The sequence below is a fragment of the Crocodylus siamensis genome, chromosome 5 (genome assembly GCF_052110815.1).
Source record: "Crocodylus siamensis isolate JL-2025a chromosome 5, ASM5211081v1, whole genome shotgun sequence".
NCBI lineage: Eukaryota > Metazoa > Chordata > Crocodylia > Crocodylidae > Crocodylus > Crocodylus siamensis.
The window spans coordinates 4,240,635-4,265,471 of NC_143399.1; the positions used below are offsets into that span (position 1 = coordinate 4,240,635).

A 24,837-nucleotide genomic window follows, 5' to 3' on the forward strand; every position below is an offset into this window, starting at 1 on the left:
CAGAATGGTTATACTTTATTGCTTGGTTTTTTGTTTTGTTTACGGATTTTTTTATTTGGTTCAGGAATTCATACAGACATGTATAAGAGGGTACGGAAGCTACTGAGAAGCAAGTGTTGGTTTCTGGCTATATTTAAAGCCAGATTATATTGTATTTCAAATCTTCACATCAGTGACAGTATCTTCTTGCTGGGCAAACCAAGCCTAGAAGAGTGATGGCAAAAGAAGCTTAGACAGCCTGTAAGAGGGTTCAATTTTGCAAGACCTTTTGCTGAAGAATATTTCCAGACAACATTTGTAAAGCTATAATCATCCCATTCAGAGTCCCATTAACTATGAACAGGCTTCCATATACTGATGTTCTGTTGATGTGGACAGTTGTAGTCCATTAAACCTACATTCAAATGACAGACAATAAGATCTGTATTACACCCGTGGCCAATGAAGTCTAACTTGTCCCTGGTTGGACCTACAGAAGCATACATTCGGCAAAAGCCTTGTTATACATTTCAGAAGTTTCTGAATACAGACAGGCTTCAAGTTTAGATTCACAATATTTACAATGTGAACATACCAAATGTCCACATGAAAAGGAACATAGTGTTTCATGAGTCAAAGGTGTAGCTGCATAAAAAGACACTTCATTTATATTGCACTCATGGGTTTTTTTTCTTTTGTAAAGGGCAATATGGTCCTATCCCCTTCCACTGCACCTGTCCTGACTTCTTTTGAATAGTACAAAAATACAGTAGTTTTAGATGCCAAGAACTATTAACATTCACAATAGGCAGGAAACTACATTTAAGTTCTCTGCCGGAGGTTTTCCCCATCCTGTTCGTGACATGGAATCACAAACAGCCTTGTTTGAGAAGGCTGCTCTTGCCCATGGATGCATTAGTAAGGCGAGAGTATTAGGAGGAAGAGACTGGCAGTGTCAAAAGCCCTGTTAAAAGCAGTCAGTGGGACCTTGTGACCCTGTCACATGTACAGAGGGCAGGAATGTGAACTTCCCTGCCATGATGGCAATCAACTGAAGCTTCTGAGAACTAGATTAGAGCAAAAAGTTAAAGTGCCAATTACAATGTTTCAATAGATTACCCTCCCTCCATAAAGTGTAACACTGGGTACAATACAGCAAAGTGAATGAGAAACTCTGAAGTGGATCACAAGAAGCTACCCTACCTAGAGCTTTTCAGGTCAAGGAAGAGAGACAACTGTTCAATCTCTCCCTCACCCCTTAAACATTCAAGCCCTCTATTAAACAACATGACATGTCATGCCTTGGATCTGCTGCAGTTTGAGATCAAACCCACCTGTGAGTGCACAGACAGCCAAGGGTAGAATCAGCTCGGAAATTAACTTCCAGGGGCACCTGAAACACTCTCGGCCACACAAGTTATATTGTATTTTTAGGTTTTAAACACAAGCATGTTTATTACCAACAAAGCCTCAACACAAACTTCCCCTAAAATATGCATAATTTATTCTATTTCAAATATTTACAAGCAGAAAAAGCCCATCTTTAAGACAGATTTCTTCCCGCTCCATATAAAATGCAGCTCTCTCATTTAAGGCAATTTTATGTGAAATATAAAACATGGGTTTGTCTATCTGTACACAAGTTCTAATTTAAAGACAAAAATTCCCTTTAAAAGGGAAAGATGATGTCCGGCAACAGTTCCTAGTGTAGTTTGGGATCTTTCTGGATTTTTTAAGGAAGTCCCTACCATCCATTATGCCACAGATAACCTTTTTCAAGTTTTTAAATACCTTAAAAGATTGCAAATTAAAAAGGTGGCAATGTGTACACTAAGTTAGCGCCAAAGATTAGTAGAACACCAAGAAAAGTGCAGATGTAGCTTTTGCTTATCCGTTTTCAATAGCTACAGCAAGTCCACCAATACTGCATTTTTAAATATATGTAGGCTATACACCTAAAGCTAATCTCAGTTCTGGTAATGAGTATTTTTCATCCCCATCTGTATCAAATTCCTTAAAGCTCTGCAACTCTTGTATTGCAGAGCCAACCAGACTCTGAAGATCATCATAGGTCAGCTTTCCATCCGAGTCGCGATCCAGCTTTTTAAACAAATCCAGAAGATCTGCAAAAAGCACAAGTTAAGGATCAGGCACTTCAACTGCACAAAGTGAACTGTACAGGCTCTCGCTCCAGTTTTACTACATTATACCATACTAGTTTACAAAACTAAATAAAGCGTCTTATGATGGAGTTTGTTCATAAGCTGGGCAAAATAAAAACATCAACAGCCACAACACGTGGATCAGTAACTTTGGGAATTTAAAGAGCAGGATTCAATGCAAAGACCTATGGATTTTGTTCAGTTAAAACCCACCGAGTAAATCTAAATTCAAAATAAAATAATTACTATTCCTAATCAGATGTTCTGACCCAACCCCTGCGAGGAAACATTGATAAAAATGAGGACTTTGCCTTCTATGACAGAAGCCCTGAGGTTATTATATTTAAGATGTAGATTACACGGAAGGACAAGTATTTCTGTTGTGCTCTACATATTTTCTGAAGAGATAAAACATTACAGGTATGCCAGTTCAAGCACTGATTAGATCTAGAAACCACTGCTTCTACCCACTAGCCATTTCCCTATTCTAGTTGCCTCCTGCTCCCTAGACATCTTTACTCCTTGCTACCTTTCTCTTCTCCTCTGCCATGAGAGCCCTTCAAATCCCAAATAGGTTTCAATTATTCTGTTTACACCTTCCCTTTCAGAACTATTGTTCCATATTCTGCCTCATCCTGGTTATACCAGACCTTAGGTAGCTATGGATGTGCTTTTATAAGTCACAAGGCACTTTACTTACAGGAAGTATTTATAAAAATTAAGACAAGGCTAAAACAGACATACCTTTTGTGCTGGAAATTCCCGGTAGTGACAAGGACCTTGGCTGTCCATTTTCTCCCATGTTGCCACCAACTGATCTCGATGAAAGTCTGGGAGGATCTGTAGGATCTGATGGAGTCTGAGTTTTTCCCACTATTCAGAAATGTGTTTGTATTAGTCTTTTTAGTTTTGAGAAACTAAAAACAGCAATAAATTGGGAACAAGATAGCTTGGCAAGGCATACATACACACACATGTACGTGTACACACACATATTTTTAAATATGAGAGGCCTTCATATGTGGTATGGAACGAAAGAGACGAGTTTGTCTATCTTAGCAAGGATTTGTTATACATGTTGAAGTCTCAGTAACAGAATAACCCAAATAAACTGTTCTGGAGAATATCATTTTAGTATATTTTGTTAGATTCTTTCATAGTTTGTAATGCTTCATTCTATACAAGAAACATGTATTACTATGCCATGTACGGATAACAAATACTTTGTAATACAACAAGCTCCCTAGGTGAATGAGATTTTATAGCTATTCACTTCAGGCCGCCTTCCTGTACAACATGTAGTGACAGGTCTAGATAAAGACAGGACTGCTCTGATCTGATATGGCAACTCCTGTGCACACTGCACAATATTTTGTGACTCATTTACTGGGTAAAATGAGAAGAGAGCCTCTCTGGGTCAACTTGATCAAAATCTGCAGATTTGCCAAATAAGAATCAGCAAGATTCTGCAGGGAAGGGCAGAGCCTTGATCCATAAAACGTGTTGGCACTGCCCCAGGCTAGAACAGCAAAGACTGAAGGTCAGGATACAGACACACCAGTCAAGTTGTAACGTTTCCCTGCATTATGCTGAACTTCATAGGTGTGCTATGATTTATTGACCCAGCATACTTATTAATTCTAACCTTCCTTATGAGCCAGAGCAGTAAAAATGACTTCAAGACAGTCTGACAGATAATTAAAACCTTAACATTTCAGTCCATGCCTGTATGTTTCCCTAATTATGTTTATGTACAAAAAGTAAAATGCTCTGCAGCATATTAGGGATTCTGCTAGGCACCACTTGAAAAGCCCGTTTCATTTCTCAGAGTTTGTCTGACCAAGCAAGAGTTTTAGTGCCATCAATTTCTCACTACTTAAAAATTAACATATTGAGGCCATTTGAGCAAGATCCTACGAAAACACTGAGTTATGCCTCTCCTTTACTTATACGTAGAGCATACGGTGAACTTTCAGTTGTATGGGTTACTATTACACAGAAAAGTCTCACCATTCACTGATGCCTCAAGAGGCTTCTCGCTTTCTGGTTTGCTTGTTAGAGCATTGATCAGCTGAAGCTTCTCTCTCAGATTTTCAGGTATCGAAACCTGAGTTTCTGTTTTCTGCTTCTAAAATAAAAAAAACAACACCTTTCTTCAACAGGTGCAGCACAGCAGGAAAGACATTGCAACAGATTTGTGTACTTCTGAGTTATTACCATACTTTCAGGTCAATTAAGTTTTAGCTGCTTAAGACTCTAAATCTTCCAGGTTCCATATCAGGACTTAGCATAAAAAGAACAGGCGCACACAGTTTCAATGCATTCTTGGTTTCTAAAAGAATAGCCAGTTAACATCTAATGCTGATTAAGTCTGACCTTTACTGTTTCAATGTAATATGCAGTAACCATCTGGAAGATTAGTGGAGCTGCAGAGAAAACAAAACATTTGAAGTAGTTCTCAGCATGTGTGCAGCACTTATTTGCGTGGGATGCAAGACCTGGGTTACTAAGTTGCTGTGAAGTGCCTGCATCGTACTCTCTTTGGAGTTCCATTTTTTGCAGCTAACATTCATTGGACTCATCATTTTACAGCACACATGGGATTTAAACTGCAGCTTCAAGTTGAAACTACTCAGTAGAACCTGGGATCTTGCTTAACATCCTGTCAACTCACTAAATGTTGTAACTGATGAAGTCATTGTAAGACTTTAAGAATACTTAGATTAACTTTTGCAATAACATCCCACTTAGCATACTTATTTATTTCCCAAGTCTCCTTCAGCTGTGACATCCTTGTCGAGCGCAACTTGTGGAATGTTATAAATAGAGAGGAAATAATGAGGGCTAGATCCTGCAGCTCTTCTTTATGTATGTACTCCTACAGGAGAATTCAAAGTAGCAAGACCGCCCGCTGAGTTTTTTCCACCTCAGTTTGCTTCCCGCCTACCCACTGGTGTTGGCGGGTTGCTCACTGTCACATTTTCATTAGCAGTATGTATTGAGATCTGACTGATCCAAATGCCTATGCCAGGGGATGGCAACCTTTGAGCAGTGGCAGGCTGAATTAACAGAGCTCAGGCTAAGGTGAGGTACTACATGCCACCACCATTCTAGCCTTATGGGCTAAATAAAATCCCCTTACAGGCCAGTTCCTGCCCACTGGCTGTAGGATGCAGTTTATTTTCAAATAAATCGGACTTAAGCATCCAGTGCTGTTGGGTCTGCTAATCTTTGATTTCAGTTTTCCTTTTTACCTTTGCATTCTGTGCTTTATCTGAATCAGTTCCATTTGCTGACTGATCTTCATTTTCTACTTTAGGAAAGGTAGCTGCATCATCCACCTGCAGGGGAAAAAAAACAAGGAAATTAGAAACTGAGACACCTGGTTGAGGTCTTCTGTAATGCTTTTTGCTTTTTTCACACTGGACAGGAACCTGCAGCTGTACAGACAGGAAGCAACATATAATGTACAGGCTGGAATCAATTCAAAGCTGCAGAAGCAAAATTCTGCTTCCAGGGGTGTAGGTTGTAGCCGTGTTGGTCTAAGGACATAGACAGACAAGGTTCTTCGCATGAATCTGATATCTTTTATTAGACCAACTTAAATACCTGGAAAACAATTATTAAGCAAGCTTTCGGGTTCAGAAACCCTTTGTCAGGCTAAGGAAGTTTCAGCAGTTGGTGTGTGCTCTTACTGGATGGAATGAAAAGTAAAAAAGCCAGAGGCTGGTCTGGTATGCATACAATACATTTTCACTGACTACCCGTCTCGTATGCATACCAGACCAGCCTCTGGCTTTTTTACTTTTCATTCCATCCAATAAGAGCACACACCAACTGCTGAAACTTCCTTAGCCTGACAAAGGGTTTCTGAACCCGAAAGCTTGCTTAAGAATTCTGCTTCCAGTATTCAAGATCCTGAAGATCAAGCTTTGTGTATTTAAATTGCAGATGTCACATACGACATTGTGAGTTATACTTTATGCATGTTCAGAACTAAATTGCAGCACCAAAGCGTATGACTTAACATTAATGGGACGACTAAATCCCTACATGCTGTAGCATCAGTATATCCTTTGCTGCATAGTATATAGAATACAAATTATAAGGAACAAGCCCCTCAAGGTGTCTATTTTGGACATTTCTTTAAGCTTGGCATTTCCCAGTGCAGCTGAAGGCTTCACTAGCCTCTCGCAGATGTGAAAATGCTACACAGGAAGCAAACTCAGCTACTGAAACCCCTATATGACAAGCAGGCATCTGTGATAACTGAGCACTCACCGAACTGAGGGTTGAATTCTCTCTCTTTTCCAGTTTATTCACAGCATCCAGGTAGTTTTCTAACAACACAACCCTTTGAGTTAGATTACTGATTGTTGAATCCACATTAAGAAACTTTAGGTCGTTTTGCTTCTGGTACACCACTAGGGTGGTATTTATCTCCTCTAAAGTGGTATGCAGGTATTGGTTATCCTGAAATAAAAACCACAAGCTGTTGTGCACAAGTGACTGTTTAGAAGCACTGCAATATTATTTCAGCTAGTGAAACACTAACTGCCCCAATTTAATCCAGCAGACTTCTCTGACCAGCCTCAGACAAAGGCAAACTGTTTTGTATTCAGTACTGGCTTGACTCTTCCTAACCATCAGAAAGTGACTGTAGTCTTCATAATTTGAAAAGGATTTCTCAGTGCCAAGATAATTGCTGACAATAATAATAATAATAATAATAATAATAATAAAAAATAAAAGATGATTACAGCTACCTGGAAATTAAAGTGTGTTAACCTGTTTTGGGCTGGCTTCATTAGGACCATTACCCATAGGAACTGCTTAGCCAGAATTTGTGCGATGGGAAGAGCTTTACAAGACTTTCCTTTGACATCAGAACTGCTTGAATTATAAACAGATGCCACATAAATACAACGGATCCACTCCCATCTAAATTTACATACAATTCACTCTTTTCTAAACCCTTGTTTCCACAGCTTACCTCCAGAGCGATTCATCCACACACCACTCCCTTTGCTAATTTGACAGGCAAGCACCTATCATTAAAGCCAGTTCTATTTTAAAGTCTTCATCTCAGTCACAAGTCTCACAAGAAGAACAGGATGCACTACTGAGTCTTTCTAATACACCCACCAAGTAAAACAATGCAAAACACCACTTAATTGAGCGCTAAGACTCTTCTGCACTTAGAACAGGTTTTCTACGTATCTAGGAAAATCCTACAGTAAGATCCTTTATTTGGCTCTCTTGGATGCTATTCAAATTCAACCTTGACGTGAACATAATGCACAATATCACCACAGTGAACACAAAGGTTAAATATCACCAGTAATTAACAGTTGCAGAGCTGCTGGGATTTAAAGAAAGAAATACCTGCTTGCACTTTCCAGTCTGATTTCTATCATTTATTCTTGGTGTGACAGTGGAAGAAAGTGAAGACATCTGTTGTTTTTCTCCATTCTCTTTTGTGTATTCATTCTGACCCCCCAAAAAAGGAGAAGGCATGTTAAACAAATATCTTGCTACATCAACTGAATTCTTGAGGGAAAACAGCTTATGGTATGTATTGATTAAATACCTAATTAAAGTAGAAAATAACAACATGGATATTGGAGAATCGTCTTTAAGCACACAACTGGGATGACAAGCTCAACATTTAACTTAATACAAATGAAAGGAAATACCAACAAATTAAATAACCCTATGAAAGTTACTCACTTCCGTGTTGACTAACATCACCAGAAAGTTTCTGGTCTGTGATCAATTTTTAGTTGCGCATCTTGATTTGGGCCAGAAACCCCCAAATAAACCTCATAGCACTTTCCTAGTATATTCACAACCCCCTGGTTCTTGTGCAAAGCATCTCTATAATTGTCCTTTGCACTATTCAGAAGGGGCAGAGAACCTCCTGAGACCCCCTACCAAAGTAATGGGAAAGCAATTATTTCAGATACGGCAACCCGAGGGTAAGCGCCAGAAATACTGGCCCTAACAAAAATAAGTTCTTGTAGCTGTAGCATTAATACCATATGACTTCTACTAGCTATTGTTGTATTGCTATGCTTACACAGATCTTTAAAAATATTACACAGGTTATACGTACTGGATACTATTTAGGGGTGCACCAATATATCCGTTAGCTATCAGATCAGCACTGATAAAAGGCGAAATTATGTTATCAGTTATTGGCTTTTTTTGGTTGCTGCGGCCAAAACGATGGCCATGTCCAGAGCACCCTGGTGAGCATAGTCCAGTCCCCATGCCCCATAGCTGGCCTGGGCCCACGATGGACTACAGGTCCCGGTGAGCAGGAGGGGGCACCATGCTCAGCAACAAAGGGACTGCTACCAGCGCCTGCTGCTATGGCAACACAGCGCGAAGCAGGGGCCTGAGCACTGGGACTGCCACAGAGGCACTGGACTATGCGCAGGTGGAGTAAGGTGCTGTGTGAGGGACGTTCTGTTCCACTGGGCACCTTTGCAAAAGCGGCTTCTCCCCAGCAGCTGATGGCGCTGAGGCAGCAGCATGCTCTGGGGCTCCAAACGTGCCCGGCGCCGCTGTGTGCGTACTTTAAAATGCCTTGCACTATCACTAAATATTATTTATTTAATGGGCATTGGCTGAGGTGGTTGGTTAATTATTGGCCATCGGTATTGGCCAAGAAAATCTTGATCAGTACACCCCTAGTACTATTCTTATTAAGAGCTATTTCAGATTATATTGCCAATTTTAAGTTACACAGCTGCTCTCCTAAATTAGCACATTCTTACCATATTGTTTTGGAGTGTTTCTATGTTTTTCCTGTGTTCTTCAACTGCAGTCTGCATAGTCTCAACATCATGATGAACACTGGTTAAGGTGCTACCTATGGTAGCTACGCTCTGAAAACAAAAACAGGAGCTGTATAATCTGAGCCAGGCCTGACTGTACAAGTTGAAAGTCCTTGACTTGAATGTCTTAATGGAATGCCAGACAGCCAGACTGCAAGACCTAGGTGATGAACTGGCAGATTCCAGTTGCAGGTATAGACCACAAGTCATTCTTTATACATAGTCTCAGGTCAAAACTTTTGATTCAACTCAGCATGACTGACAGAGCTTCTACCTCCACCTAGCAGATATTCTTCTGCTTTTACATGGGTAGTTTATAGGGCTGTATAAAGGCATGAGAATCCTGAAGTAGTGAAGATGTTCCTGGGCTATAAAACTCTACAATGAAGTAAAATTAGTGTGTAGTTTGAGATCAGTATCTTGGCACTGAATAGCAACTACTAAGCTCCGCTTTTAAGACCCCTTGTTGCCCTTCTTCCACCACATCATCATCTCAGACACTATTAATGTTGTGATCCCCCCCACTTCTCTCTTTGCCAATAAACCTATCAAACGCATGGTGAAGGCTATGATTAATGACACCTGCTTGAAGGGTAAAAAATAAAAAGCATCACCTTCTGTGTAGCCCCTCATGCACAGGAAAAGCTGCCTGGTAACATCCCAAGCTAAGTCCTACTCAGGAAAACTCAGTGGTTAGAAAGCAGATGCATTATGCTGACCAACTGCATCTCAATATTTCCTTGGGCTCATTCTTGTGAATCCAGTTCCTGCCTCTCACCTTAGGTATACTTTGCAGGAACTGTTTTATCATGTGGTGAACTGCACCTTGCATAACTGGGCCCTCCACCCAAGTAGGTGTATGCTCTCCAACCATCCAACTATATAATGTTCCATTTCACATGATCTCTGAGCATCATTAGAACTATCCACATTCATTTTCTTAAGTCTCCTCTGATTCTTACTGCCCAACTCAATTAGGACAGAGCAGGCAAAGAACCCTCCTTCCACTCTGAAGAACGTCAGGACCCCAAGGTTAATGTTGCATCACCAGTGCTTTCACCACTTGCCATCAACCACAATCAGCCACTCTACAGAGAGAACTCTGCCAAAGAGTATTCTTCTTCCGGCCTGCTGAACTCTGGAAAAAGAGCTCCCTATTACCATCACAGACACCACTTACTGCAGAGGCAGCTTAAAATACTCCTAGTAAAGGGGTAATAAGCCATTCCTTATAATGGAAGGCTAGCCTCAGACAGAACATTAGGAACTCTGCATGCAGTGTTTTCACAAGGCAGACAAGCGTTATTGGGTAAATGCAATATATTTATAAATAAAATATAAATAGTTGGAAAAATTGTTCTTTGGGTACAAACACCCTTCTTCAGGTATTGGGCGAGTCTGCAGTTGTTTTATGCTCTCCTGTGCTGCAGCACACACACAACAGAGGCGAAGGACACCAAGTTCAAAATTTCGTCACTTTACTGTCAAACCTAAGCACTATTAAAATATTTTTATTTAATCCCCTGTAATTTTTTCCAGCACTTATCCTTTAATAAAAGTACAATGGATTCCCTGGAAGGGGTCCAGCTTTCCTTTCATAACAATAAGCGTATCAAGTTTAATGAAAGCAAAATGACATCAGAAAATAGAAATGCACGCTACTACTCCTAATGTCTCATCTTAGGATCAGAAATGGTTGGGCCTCAAGCCCCAAATTTTACAATATTGCCTTCGGGGTCTTTGGGCCCATCTAGTTAAAGTCTAAGCTTGATAGTTCCAACTGCAGCTGTGCCATGCCATTCAAACTCAAAACAATACTGGCTGGTGGAACCCGTAGCCCCTGCAAGCCACAGTTTTGCACTACAGATGTCAGAGAAGCATTAGAAGAGGCATCAATCTTCTGTGTCCACCTTGGCACCCTTGGGAAACTACCTGAGTTACCTCTGGTAGAGTTTTCTGTAGCTCTCCCACCTGCTGATTATGAAGAGGTGGTAGCAAGCTAGAACTAGTTTTCTCTCCAACACCCTAACAGAATAACTACATTCTGCTAGTTCTTCACCACATTCATCTGCTTGTTCACTGCATTCTCACCTCCTGTTCTCAAGACATGCCCACAGACCTCTAGCCCACTGAAGGTAGGCCCTTTGTGATTAGCTATATTATAGCTAAAAGCACAGATAGACTTAAGTATTTTAGCCATAATATAAATACCACTTTTAGTAATAAATCGCTGAGGCAGACTTTGGAAAAAAAGTTGGGGCTCCTCTGTTCAAAGAACAAATGGGCTTCCTCATTTTGAGAATACCCTCAACTAAAGCATGAAATGCAGAAGACATTAAACTAATGCCCAGCCTCTGGCACGGATCTTTGAAAACTCTTGGCGCTCTGGTGAAGTGCCCAAAGACTGGAAGAAGGCCAATGTGGTGCTGATCTTCAAGAAAGGGAGGAAAGTGGATCCAGCTAACTATAAGCCAATCAGCCTGACTTCTATCCTGGGGAAGGTCTTAGAAAAATGTATTAAAGAGGCCATCCTCAATGGACTGGCCAACGCCAACAACCAGGGATAGCCAGCACGGGTCTGTTGTGGGTAGGTCTTGCTCGACCAATCTCATTTCCTTCTACGACCAGGTGACCTATCACCTGGACAAGAGATAAGAGATTGATGTCATATATCTTGACTTCAAAAAAGCCTTCAATCTGGTATCCCATGATCACCTCTTGGCAAAACTGGCCAACTGTGGCCTTGGGTCCACCACGATCCACTGGCTGGAAAACTGGCTCCATGGTTGGACCCAGAGGGTAGTAATTGATGGAAGTCACCCATCATGGTGTCCTGTGACCAGTGGGGTCCCCCAAGGCTCTGTCCTTGGACCTATATTGTTCAACATCTTCATTAACGATGTGGACACTGGAGTCAGGAGCAGACTGGCCAAGTTCGCCAATCACACCAAACTTTGGGGCAAAGCATCCACACCAGAAAACAGGAGGGTGATCCAGGCTGACCTGGACAGGCTCAGCAAACGGGCGGATGAGAACCTGATGGTGTTTAACACCGAAAAAATGCAAGGTTCTCCACCCTGAGAAGAAAAACCTATAGCATCCTTATAGGCTCAGCAGTGCTACAATGGCTAGCACCACGGAAGAAAGAGACTTGGGGGTCATCATTGACCACAAGATGAACATGAGCCTCCAATGCAATGCTGCGGCCAAAAGGCTGGCTTGCATCCATAGATGCATCTCAGTCAAATCCCGGGACGTCCTTCTCCCCTTGTTCTCTGCCTTGGTGAGGCCGCAGCTGGAGTACTGCGTCCAGTTTTGGGCTCCACAACTCAAAAAGGATGTGGAGAAGCTTGAGAGAGTCCAGAAAAGAGCCAGGCGCATGATCAGAGGTCAGGAAAACAGACCTTACGATGACAGGCTGAGAGCCATGGAGCTCTTTAGCCTGAAAAGCGCAGGCTCAGGGGTGATCTGATGGCCACCTATAAGTTTATCAGGGGTGACCACCGGTATCTGGGGGAATGTTTGCTCACCAGAGCGCCCCAAGGGATGATGAGGTCGAACGGTCATAAACTACTACAAGTTTTTTTCAGGCTGAACATAAGGAAGAATTTCTTTACTGTCCGAGCCCCCAAGGTCTGGAACAGCCTGCCATCAGAGGTGCAAGGACCTACACTGAACACCTTCAGGAGCAAACTGGATGCTTATCTTGCTGGGATCCTATGACCCCAGCTGACTTCCTGCCCTTTGGGCAGGGGGCTGGACTCGATCTTCCGAGGTCCCTTCCAGCTCTAATGTCTATGAAATCTATAATAGAAGTTAAGGTATACTTATTATGTGCCATCAGTTGTTTTTTCTTTCCAGGGATTATCAACTGCATGGAAATGGCCTGCTTGGTTCATTTAGAGTATGCAAAATGGTGTAAGTTCAGAGCATTTAAAGCCTTTCTGAGAAGACTTGCATTTAAAAATTTTAAAGCCACTAATCAATTTTACTCACTCATAATATTGTGAAAATCATTATAAAATAGCAGACATCTAACTTGGGAATTCTGATTACAGTGTGTGCACTATACCTGTTTTTCATAATTTTTTTTACCAAGCTTACATTAAACAAAACACTACAAATGATCTCATGGTGCTGGCTCACTCTTTCAGGCAAATTATTTTCCATTTATAATTGTTTTAGTGTCAATATAAAAAAACCCTGTAAGTGGAATTATGCTGGAAAAATCATCTTAATTTTCATTAACAAGTGATGTAATTCCCTCTTATACTGATAAAAGTTAAATGAAATACTGATTCAGGGCTGCAAGGATAACACTTGCAGCCAAGTCTGTTAAAGGACCCACATGGTCTAAGAAAGGTTACTTACTTCAAAGCAAGGTGCCCCCTCCCCCATGGAACAGACACACTGTTATAGTACATCTTTTTTGCTTAATTCTGTAGACATGAGTTTTCATGGATAATCTCCCCACCATGTTCTAGTTTACATTAAGTAATAATCATTTGGTGCAAAGCCACATGAACTGTATCTGAAAGAATATCCACTTAAAAGCCAAGCTAATGATATTTCATACTCATAGAAGAGCAGGTCTGGAAGGGGCCTCCAGAGACCATATGGTCCAACCCCATCCAAAACTATCCTAATAAATATCCATCATCTGTCTAACTTGTTAGCAAAATGAGTCAACTCTGATACAACCATAAGACATAACACCCTAACTTGCCACAGGTAAAGCAGGGGAGGAATGTTTTGATGCTACAAAGGCTGTTACAATATGCAAAAGAGATCCAAGGAAGGGGAAGTAGGGACAGCATGGCCACCAACTACAGGGAAAGGTAAAATCCCCCACAGCCTGTATCAGTCAGATCATGATGTAAAATTCCTTCCTGACCCCAAACATGGTGACTGGTCTGACTCAAAACAGAAGGACAGGACCCTCTTACCAGAAACCTCCAGCTTTTAGTCCCAACAAGACCAATGGCATACCCTGGCCCAAAACTCCAGCCCTTACTGTGGCCAACATCCAATGCTTTCAAGGAAGATAAAAACCCTGCCATATAGCAACAGGAGGGGAAAACATTTCTTCCCAGCCCCACGTGGCAGCCAAAGCCCAGAAGCATTGGAAATACTCAGAGTAGAACATAGGCATAGCTATGCCTATGTGTTCCCTAACTAATGCTCGTCTTTTTGAACACCTCCAACGATGGAGATTTCATAACATCCTTGGGCAATCTATTCCACTGCCTTACTGTTTTAATAGTGAAGACACTTTTCCTGACATCCAAATCTAAACCCGCTTTGTTGCAACTTCAAGCCACTTATCCACCTGCAACCAGAGAGAAAAGGTGTTCTCTTTTTTTTTATGGCAGCCCTTCAGGTATCTGAAGGCTGCTAGGATGTCTCTTCTTAACCACCTTCACCACTCTAGAGGAGGCCTAACCAGAGCTGAGCAGAGAAGCACCATCACCTCCCACATTCTGCACTTAATACTTCTCCTGATGCATCCCAAAACTGCATTAGCCTTTTGTGCAGCTGCATCATACTGGAGACTCATATTGAGTCTGTGACCTACCAAGGCTCCCAGGTACTTCTCCAGAGTGCTGCTCATTTTATAATTATTCTCCCTGAGGTGCAGCATCTTGCATTTGTCAGCACCAAACTTCATCCTGTTAGCTCAAGCCCAACTTTCCAATCCATCAAGATCCTTCTTAGTTGCACTCCTGTCCTCCAAAGTGTTCACACTCCATCCCAGTTGCGTTTCCAAATCTTTACTAAACACATTGAACAGCACTGGGCCCAGGATGGATCCGTGTGAGACTTCATGTGAAACTCACTGCCATTCTGATATGGATCCATTTATAATTAACCTTTGCTTGCAACTCCAGCCAGTTGTCTCTGCACCTTATAGTAGTTTTGTCTAACCTACATTTTCCAATTTCGTTTATGAGAATGTCAGGTAGGACTTTGTCAAAAGCTGTGCTGAAGTCCAGGCACACTCTCTTAATCCACTCAAGTACTTTGTTAAGAAGGAAACCAAGTTTGTTTGCATGATTTGTTCCTAGTAAATCCATGCAGGCTACTTGCGATCAGCTTTTCCTCTTCCAGCTGCTTGCAAATACAACTTCCCTATCATTCGCTCCAGTAACTTCCCAAGCACTGAAATGAGGCTAACTGGTCTGTAGTTCCCTAGGGCCTCCATTTATGCCTTTTTTTAAAAGGATACTACATTGGCCCTTTTCCAGTCATCAGATGTCTGGCACATCTTCCATGATTTAATGCACATTATTGCCAAAGGTTTCACGATGTCCTCTGCCAGCTCCTTCAGTACTAAGATGAAGTTCTTTAGGCCCTGATGATTCGAATTCATTCAGGCCCATCAAAAGCTCTGTCTCTTATCTCATCCCTCATCTTGTCCCCTTGCTTATCCACATAATCCCCATTAGCTATTTGCTTAATTTTTTTTGTGAAAGTGACCAAGGCAAAATAGCTTTCAAGCAGCATTTTGTGTTAAGAGGCAACCTTGGCTTTTTAACAGTGAACCAAGGAAGCTGTTTGGCAAACATACTTATAGAACCTCTCCTTGTTGTCCTTCACCTCTCTGATCAGGTGCAGCTCATTTTTTTTTTAACTTGAGCCTCCGTGCCTCTTGCTATTTTCTGGTATGTCTCCTTGGTGACCTCCCACTGCCTGTACATTTTTCCTTTTGCATTTGAATCATCGTATAAGCTCCTTGTGCAGACACATTGGTCCTCTTACTATTCTTATGCTTCCATCATGTCAAACAGTTTTCTTTTGGTCTTCCAACACTGTATCCTTTAGAAGCTCCCAACCCTCCTGGGCACCATATCACCATGCTTATTAACTCTTTTCACATAGGTATAATAATCTTGTCAAACTTCAGGAATTCCTGAAAATTTTTAATGGTTTCTGTAATTAGCTGCTGTTCAGAGTTATAGTATGTTGCCAATTAAAAGCTACATTTGCAATACTTACCTTCTGAAGTTCCTCTACTGTGACAGGAAGGTTAATCAAATCAGCAGCAGACTTAATATTGGCTTTGAGGTGATTTACTGCTGAAGTCAACAACAAGATCTACAAAGCAGAAAGAAGGACTTAATTAGTAAAGACATGAGAGCTCCTTGTTTTGATCTTCCCTAACCCTAATGACTTGCAACTCATGACTGACCTTAACCAAGAAATAGAAGTGACTATTTGGGGCCACGTGCTCTTGCAAGTGCACAGAATCCCCAGTTCAATCAGTCATCCCCATCATGCAGGCAAGTCACCCTAACATTTGTGGCACAAATGAAACCGTCTCATAAATCAAAACACAACTCCAAAAGTTCATTGGCTAGGGCCTTGAAAGTCACAGAGCATCTTCACCACAAATCTTTGAATTCAAAAGGCAGAGCTCATAGTGAACCTATCAGACTCCCTAGAATGCTTCTGTTTAAATGAATAACTCCCTAACATTATTATTATTTTTAGAAAGATCTACCCTTTGCTTGCATATTAAATATGCTCACTAGAGTTGTGAGGTCACTTTGTTGTATCAGACTATTTAAAATTATAAGCATTTTCTCCATTTCCTGCAGGTTTCATACAAAATGAGTTTTTATTTAATTTACCAGAAAACAAAAAGAGAGCAACTGTTTGGATGGAGATGGATGTGCCTGAAAATAGGACCTATAAAAAGGAAATACCATCTTACATTATTCACAAGACCGCCAGAGAAAAAAGAAAGTTTAATGCCTTCTGCATTAATAGAAACTCCTTTAAACACACGTCTTCAAAACCGGATACTTCCGCTCTGGATACTTTTTAATCCTTTCAATATTCAACAAATACTTTGCTGTGATTACAACAACTTCAGATATTTTTCCGACATTTTATTTCACATGGGAATCACCTAAGCCAGAAGAGCAAGAAAATGAATGGCTAAGATGTTAGAGAACTTACCTGGGATACAAGAAATGTGGGTTCAGCTTCCTGCCCTGTGTGACCTTAGGTAGGCCATTTCAGTGCTTAATACCTTTCAGTACCTGGCTCTAATCTCCATTGTCAATCAAGGGGTTTAGCACCAAAAACACCTTTTGGAATCTAAGTCTTCATTTCTCTGCCTCAGTCCTGGAAAGTGGGGATAACAGCAATGCTCTTATGCCTTCAGAAGTTATTAAGAGGCATTCTGATACTAGTATGATGGGTACAAACAGGTCATCAATAAGAATACACTGAACACCACTGATCTACGATTTCTACTGTAAGTTATAGATAGCTGTAAGCCACCCTGAACCTTTTTGCGGAGGGCAGTATACCCAAATAAATAAAACAGTGCTAGGTTAAAAAAACCCAACAGCTCCATTCCTTACATTCTGTTTAAAATGTTGCTCCTACTGTAAGACTCAAAGCTAATGCCCTTTATCTTTGTTTTCAAGATATTTTTTAGTCTGTATTTGCCTGTTTCTATAACAGAAGCTCCCCACGAGAGAATAAAAAAGTTACATAAGCAAGCAACTTTTGAGGTTCCTTCTAGCCCTGAATTTCCACGAATCTGTGACTTCAAATAAGTTATGACATGTACCACCTCAGAACGTGCATCCATTGAGAAACAAATTGCTCTTTATCTTTTGCAATACTATGAACTCGGATTATGATTTCGGCATCTTTCTGCCCCTTCCCCCTCTGTGGTAACCACATATGCCAATTCCCTTCTTTTAAGATCCTATTTGGAAGCTGAACCCCCCAGCACGTACAGAGGAATAAGTGAAAAGATCATATTACTCAAGAATATGAAAGCACCTGTCAGGTTTAAGCCAACTCATTTAATATTTCACCATTAGCTGACCAAGGTCAAGTCATTATTTTTGATCCATTATAATATTTTCTGGGTGAACTTTGCAAAGCTAATGAGAAGATTTCCATTATTTTCAAGGAAAACATATGGCAAGTTATACAGCTATTCTCAACTTTGCTTTAAGAACTTTGGCATCACTGGACATAAGGTCTGACATCAAGTCCTTGGGGAACTGGTTGAGAGTGTGCTTGTAAGTAGTTGACAACTCACATTTACATTTTAGATAAATGCATAAGCACAGCTCAGTTAGAAATATTTCAATATCTCAGATTCTTGTTTAGAATGATGCATTTGTTCATATTACCTGTTTATTGATTTCGGTAATATTTGTCCAAATCCTGTTTAGCCCCATGTCTCCAGTCTCGATTTGTTCTAGCTGCTTTTGCTTATCAAGCAGATCTTCATTTAATTTAGGAATCTCTTGGAATGATGATTTTTGATTAGACTCCACTAAAAAACAGAGACAGAAAAAAAAGAGAGCGCCAGTTATTAAACAAGGTGTTTTACCGTTAACATTTTTTACGTAAGTCATAACCCATGACACCAAGAACACGGCACTGTCTGCATACAAGGTATTCAAGATTAATCAGAAAAATCCTTTTAAAATAACAGCACTTTTCTAATCTAATAGTATTCAATGCTTACACTTTGTAGAGGGCATGTCTTTGGAAAGGTCAACTAAGCCTGGTATTTTCTGGTAGCTTCATATTTTGGTTACCTTTAAAAATATATTCATGTAGCACTGAATAACTTGTTGTTTTGTTATCAAATCATGGTTATTTCATATAATCCAACTATGATACAGCACAAAACGCACAAATTATAAGAACTGCACCACCACAGTGAAACTGGACTTCATTTCCAAGCATACAAATACAATGTATGACCACAACGAAAATTCCCAAAGAGATTATGGTGATCTCCAGTCACATGAAGGAACAGAGTACTGAACATAATTAATACCACAAACAAACTGCTTTTACTCGTACAATAAAAGTGTGCCAGTAAAACAAATCAACAAAGAGCAACTTCCTGAGTATAATGATTTGGAAATAAAAATAAAGTAAACAGTTAAAGAAAAAATAAATGAGAGAAGAAGTTTAGCAAGTCAGTTAGTTGTGGGAGTTAATTCCTAAAAAAAAAAAAAAAAAAAAAAACCCAAAAAAAACCTTGATTTTTTTTTTTTAACAACATTAAAAAAAGAGAAAACAGACCTCAGACCTAAGCAACCTACATAGGTTTCACAGGTCTCTTTCCCCCCCCCTTTTTTTTTTTTTTTTTAAAAGAGAGTTTTCTTTTTTTCTTTTTAACAATTTCAAAAATAAGGTATTTTTTAATATATGCAGACTGGCAGATTAATTGGGCACTTCAAGACTATTCACTTCAATAGCTCACAAAGAAATGTGATAGCTTGCCATCCTCTTAATTAAAAGTTTCAGGATGCCTTGCAGGTGAATATTACTGATTTCATACTTTTATTGGTGTTTCTTATCATTCACCTCAGTGACCTGTTTCAAGTTTCTACGCCGCTTTGAAAATTAATTTTATAATGATTTTTAAGCTTCAGTCAGCTGTCCATGGTGAAAACACTTCAGTGAGATTTTTAAACTGATCTACTATTAATAGTTAGATATTTTCCATTATTAAATTGTTACAGTCGAGTGAAAAAAATAAGATGGTGTCAAAATCCTTTTGACAAACCTGGTTCAGCAATTAAAACGACAACTTATATTCAGTTTCCATACCAGCTCCTAATTAGAGCAGGTCCCCAAATACAAGATTAAAAGAAAATGATTAATTAAGAGAAAATCTTTGTGAGGCAAGAACAGATAGGGAAACAGATTTTTGTGGCCAGTTGTAAAAGTATAAAACAAAGGTGTTTGCTTTTCACAGAAATACCGTATTTATTCTCAATTCAATTCCAGGAATGTATAATGAGAACAATGAGATATTGTTAAACTGTAAAAGAAAGAAAAAATAACAAAGCAAGAAAGGTCTTTCTGATTAAAGCCCTTGAGTGGAACTCAGAAGGATAAGTGTTTCTTTCCAAACTCTGGGCCAGACTAACCTGTGTATCTCAGGTTCCATTTATAAAAGATGGATATTAAAAGCTTCTTTACCAGTCTTTATCAATCATATCTATTTAGACAGTTTCTGCCTGCAAGAGGAAAATATCTCTATTTGTTCCAAATTCTGAGCAATAAATTAGAGCCCTGATAAACCACTCCATGGTAAAAAAAAAACCCCCCGAACAAATGTAGAACTGTTAAGTACTCCGATTTTTCCATCAATGTTCCTTGGCAGTGGATAGTATAAAATTAAGTGCTCAAGACAGGTCTGCAACACGGCCACTAGTGAGACAGTTTTTCTTAATATCCAACCTCAACTTCCCTTGCTGCAACTTGAGCCCATTGCTCCTTGTCCTGTCTTGAGCCCATTGCTCCTTGTCCTGTCATCTGACCCCACTGAGAACAGCCCAGCTCCATCCTCTTTGCAATCCCCCTGCAGGGTATTGAAGACTGCTATTCAATCTCCTCTCAGTCTCCTTTTCTGAAGGCTAATTAAGTCCAGTTCCCTCAGCCTCTCCTCACTAGTTATGTGCCCCAGCCCCTTAACTACTTTTCACTGCCCTCCACTGGACTCTCTCCAATTTGTCCATATCCCTTCTGTAGTGAAGGGCCTAGAACTGAACACATATGCGCAAATATTATAGTTTGATCTCTTGCTCAGCACTATTTTGAATAAAATCCTTAAATCCAAAACACTAAGAAAACAAACAAGCAAACCTCAAAAAGTAAGTCTATAAAAAAAAAAACGCAGTTTTCTTGAAATACATAATTAACAGACAAACATGCTCATGCCAGCATTAAACAGGAGATGATGACTAAACAATAAGAAATACTAATCCTGGAAGATCAAGGTTCAACAAAATGAATTGCAAGTTTTAGGAAGATGCAAAAGCAGCTAATGTGGTACTGAAATGCTACATACAGCACAAAAACAGGGACAGGACTGAGATTTGACAGAGCAGGTCAAAGGAACAAAACATCTTCCATTACTTTCAGTTCAGCTGGGGGGAAAAAAAAAAAATCAAGACTATTTTCAAACACAAAGGATTTTTCTTCCTTTTTTTTTTTTTAAATGCTGCTGCAACCATACTAAAAACCACAGTCTCAAAACCGTGCTGCAATTCAGCATCTAAGACACCATGAAACATCCCCCAGCAATTCTCTCTTGCACCACGCGTACCAACTCCAGAAAACAAGGCAAATGTGGCTACCCAAGAGTAAAGCCGACCACAAACCCAGTGCTGCTCTGACGTGGTTCCACTGTCTCCTATGACATGCTCAAAGTGAAGCAAGTGACAGGAACAGCTTCATGCCAATAGAGTTACAGCCTCAAGGAAATCTTTTCATGCTTTATGAGAATGATATCTAATTCTCTCTATGAAAGTCAACAGGCAGCTGAGGTGCTAACACTATATAACCAGAACTTGTCAAGTAAATAGATCTGAAGCATGATATAGCATGCTTTATTATGCACGACTGCTTCTCCCAACAGCTAGCATTACAAATAGACAAGTTAATCAATTAAAAAAAAGAAAAAAAATGAAAAAAGAAAAATTCCAATACTTACTAGTTCGAAACTTTTCCTTTAAAGCATCCAGATCTTCCTTAAGGGCAACCTGCATCCACACTAAGCCAACGCAAGCTACCACACAAGCAGCCAGAATGACAAAAGCACATAGTGGATAACAGAACTTGCAGCATCGTAAGTATTCTCCCCTGAGGAAAAAAAACAAATGAAAAAACGTTACTTATCAATCTGCAGAGGAAGCAACAAAGCAATGTTCAAAATGTGGGTAAAACTGAAGTCAGTACAACTCAGGGGTGGCCAACTTATGGCACATGTACCACAAAGCAGACTGGGAGGGGAGGCAGGTAGCACAGTGGCAAACAGGACAGGAAACAGAGCAGCAAGTCAGGCAGAGAGCAAAGGGGAGGATGCAGAAAGCAAAGCAGCAGATTAGCCAGGGAGCACAGAGCAGGAAGATGGAAGCAGAGAGGCAGACTGGGCAAGAGTGGCACTTGAGAAGTATGCAAGGCTAATTTGTGACACGCCTACCAAAAAGGTTGCTCCTCAATTATATAACTGATTCCCTAATAAAATGGGGCATTTGCTTTGGTTGAGATGCATATTTATTCTTGGAAGTGAGCTTCCTTAAATTTGAGTAACAGAACAAACAGTAGTGGAAAAAAACCTCATTTAAAACAGAATTTACAGTACAATCAACTCCAAGACTGAAAATAGGTATTCCCACCATCCTTTGTTTAACTGTCATGTTTCTGCTTTGTAACTTTTCTACTCTATTACAATAGATTCACATTAAGGAAAAACCAAGTTTAAGATTTTGGAAAGGAGACATCAGCAAATGGTCTGGCAAGCAGTTTTCGTAAGAAAACGCAAAATCTTCTATTATTGTTCCGAGCTGCAACATTCAGATTTTCATGACAATAAGTTGCTTTGTTATACTTAGACTTATAAATAATTATTACTTGAAATGAACAATTCATTTAGCAATTTATAGTAGCAATTTAATGCAATAGTAGTAATGATGCAGCTCAATCAATCTATAAATATAGAAGAGTAGATTATGTGCAGCTTGTATGTGCATATTTTGCAAACTGTGCTCAACTTGATTAATCACCGCTTCAATTCCACTTTATTACTCATGCTGGATACATGGTCACAACACACAATAAGAACTGAAGGTACTTTAGGTTCATTTCTACTATTATCCATTACCCACAATCATTTAACAAGGACTTTCTAAAGATTATGTTGCCCATTCCTGACTTTGTAAAAACAAACAAACAAAACCAAGTTCTAGAATACCTTAAAGTTTTAAAGGAACCGTATAAACTGTCTGACAGGTAACTACGTTGCAAGGGTAACTACTGCATTCAAGTATTGTCAAAAGAAGACAGAAGATGGGCAAGAGTAAATGAGAAAACTCTTTTTCCTCAGGGGCAAAAAGGATAATCATTCTCTAAGCATTAAGCAAATAAAGGTGGTGTCTAAGTAAAAAAAAAAAGATTAATAAACAGCAGACAGAAACCTACCATGCAGAGATATATAAACTAGGTGTATAACTAATTTGCCCAGTGTATGCAAAAGTGGAAGATTCCAAGAGAAACGTAAGCAGTTTAACAAAAGAAGAAAAACTAACAGTGACCGTGTTACACAACAGCACCAACACAGGAAAAAAAAGTTACCAAAAATAAGTGCACACTAGAAAGAGCATATCACCAACAGGACAGCATTAGCTAGCTACAAATTAGTTGCACTGGGTATAAAAACAGGGTATAAGAAAACAGAGGAGGATAAAGGTTGAGATTTTTGGAAGGAGGAAGCCCACGCAGAAAAATGTATTTTTCCCTTTGCCAAGAAAGGCCTGTACTAGTAATTAAAACACAAAATCAAGATTTGGCCTGTACATGCCAGCTAGTAGCTGTCAGCAGGTCTCCTGAGCCCCAACCTTTTTAGGCTCAATGAATCCCTCTTTTGATGTGAGCCAACTCTCGGAAGAGGTCAGCTCTTTGTTTTCACTGATTTTTGAGCATTGGAGAAGTGACATGGCAACTGCTCCACTGCAAACAACTCAGAAAGCCCAAAGCTCGTCAGGATCGGTTACAACACGATGGACTTTTCATGGCAATCTCAGGGCTTATCATGCGAGTTACGTTTGCACACCCAACAGCTTTGCAAGGTGAGACGCCACGGCACCCTGAAAGGATCTCAGAGCACCCCAACACTCCCCGGTTGAAAAAAAAAAAAAAAAAAAAAAAAAAAAAAAAAAAATCGCTGGTTTTAAAAAGAGGGTGGGCTGAAAGCAGCATAGAGGTACCCTGATAGAGGAACTAAAATTAGACCCGCAGCTTTCTAATTAAAAAAAAAAAAGAGAGAGAAGAAAGGAAACTGCTGAAACCAAGAGCCTATTTTGACTGTGGTGGGGGTGAATAACAGCTGGAAGAGGAAGAGGGCAAACAAAGAAAGCACAAAGACAGTAAGGCAAAAGCCCATAAGGCAGGGAGAAAATACAGGAGGGCAAAGGGCAGGAACAAACCCCTGTGTGTTGGGGATGCAAACACCCCTGCCCCTCGGGACACCCTCAGTGCCCCCCAGCCCCATTACGACACCCCCGATCCCACCCCCAGCCCCATTACAGGGTGTTCTGAGGGGCAGGCAGCATCTGCACCCCTAACAAACACAGATTTGCTTCTGCCCTTTGCCCTCCTGTATCAGCTCTCTGCTTTATTGACACTCCCAACCCTACCCCCATTATCCCCCCCAATCCCTCCCAGGGAATGCTGATCCCAGGGACAGGAGAACCCCTCCCTTCCCCGCTCCAAGGCACCCCGATATCCAGCTCCCCCTCCCCCAATCCTCCCACCACACTATGGCCCCCCTCCCCTCCCATAACCCCAGGTTTAGGGACAGCCCCCCCCCCCCGCGTGCTCACTTGGCGAGGCGGAAGCGGGCGGCCGCGGGCCCGAAGCCGTCGTCGCCGTCGGAGCTGGAGTCGGAGCGGGAGCGCGAGTCGGAGGCGGGTGGCTCGGTGCGCAGCAGACGGTGCCCCGAGCCCTTGTTGGGCGCCTTGGGGCGCCGCCCGTCGCCGGCCAGGCCGATAAGCGCGTTCAGCTCCTTGCGCTTCTTCATCCTCTTGTGCGGCGTCGCCGGGGCCCCCGCGGGCTGCGGCCCGACCCCCCGCGCCGCCGCCGCGCCCCGGCTCTCCAGCTTGCGGCGGCTGCGCGGGGCCCACAAGGAAGCGGACGAGGCCGCGCTCCAGTCAGCGGGGCCGGGCGCCCTGGGGCCACGGCCACTGCCACTGCCACCGCCTGCTCGCAAATCGGGCCACTAGTGCCGCCGAGGCCATGGCGGCCGCTGAAGGGAGGCCGCCTCAGCAGCCCGGACCAGCCGGCGCGGCCCACCTGCA

At 41.1% G+C, this 24,837-nt stretch overlaps 1 protein-coding gene across 1 annotated transcript; it reads right to left on the bottom strand.

The window, feature by feature from the left end:
• EFCAB14 (EF-hand calcium binding domain 14) lies at window positions 1-24,837 on the bottom strand. The gene is made up of 11 exons (XM_090048548.1): window positions 24,364-24,837; window positions 21,477-21,625; window positions 18,145-18,290; window positions 15,980-16,078; window positions 8,924-9,034; window positions 7,527-7,631; window positions 6,423-6,614; window positions 5,396-5,482; window positions 4,152-4,269; window positions 2,886-3,014; window positions 1-2,102 (listed from the first exon to the last, which is right to left on the bottom strand). Exons 1-11 carry the CDS (start codon window positions 24,558-24,560, stop codon window positions 1,927-1,929), a joined length of 1,509 nt encoding a protein of 502 aa, XP_089904674.1. The 5' UTR covers window positions 24,561-24,837; the 3' UTR covers window positions 1-1,926.

Excerpts from the sequence above, each read along its gene's own strand:
- EFCAB14 (XM_090048548.1), bottom strand. The coding sequence starts at position 24,560 with ATGAAGAAGCGCAAGGAGCTGAACGCGCTTATCGGCCTGGCCGGCGAC. Across the intron at positions 21,626-24,363 it reads GCCCGCTTCCGCCTCGCCAA|GGGAGAATACTTACGATGCT; the intron begins GTGAGCACGCGG and ends TTTTTTCCTCAG. Across the intron at positions 5,483-6,422 it reads AGAATTCAACCCTCAGTTCG|GTGGATGATGCAGCTACCTT; the intron begins GTGAGTGCTCAG and ends TTTCCCCTGCAG.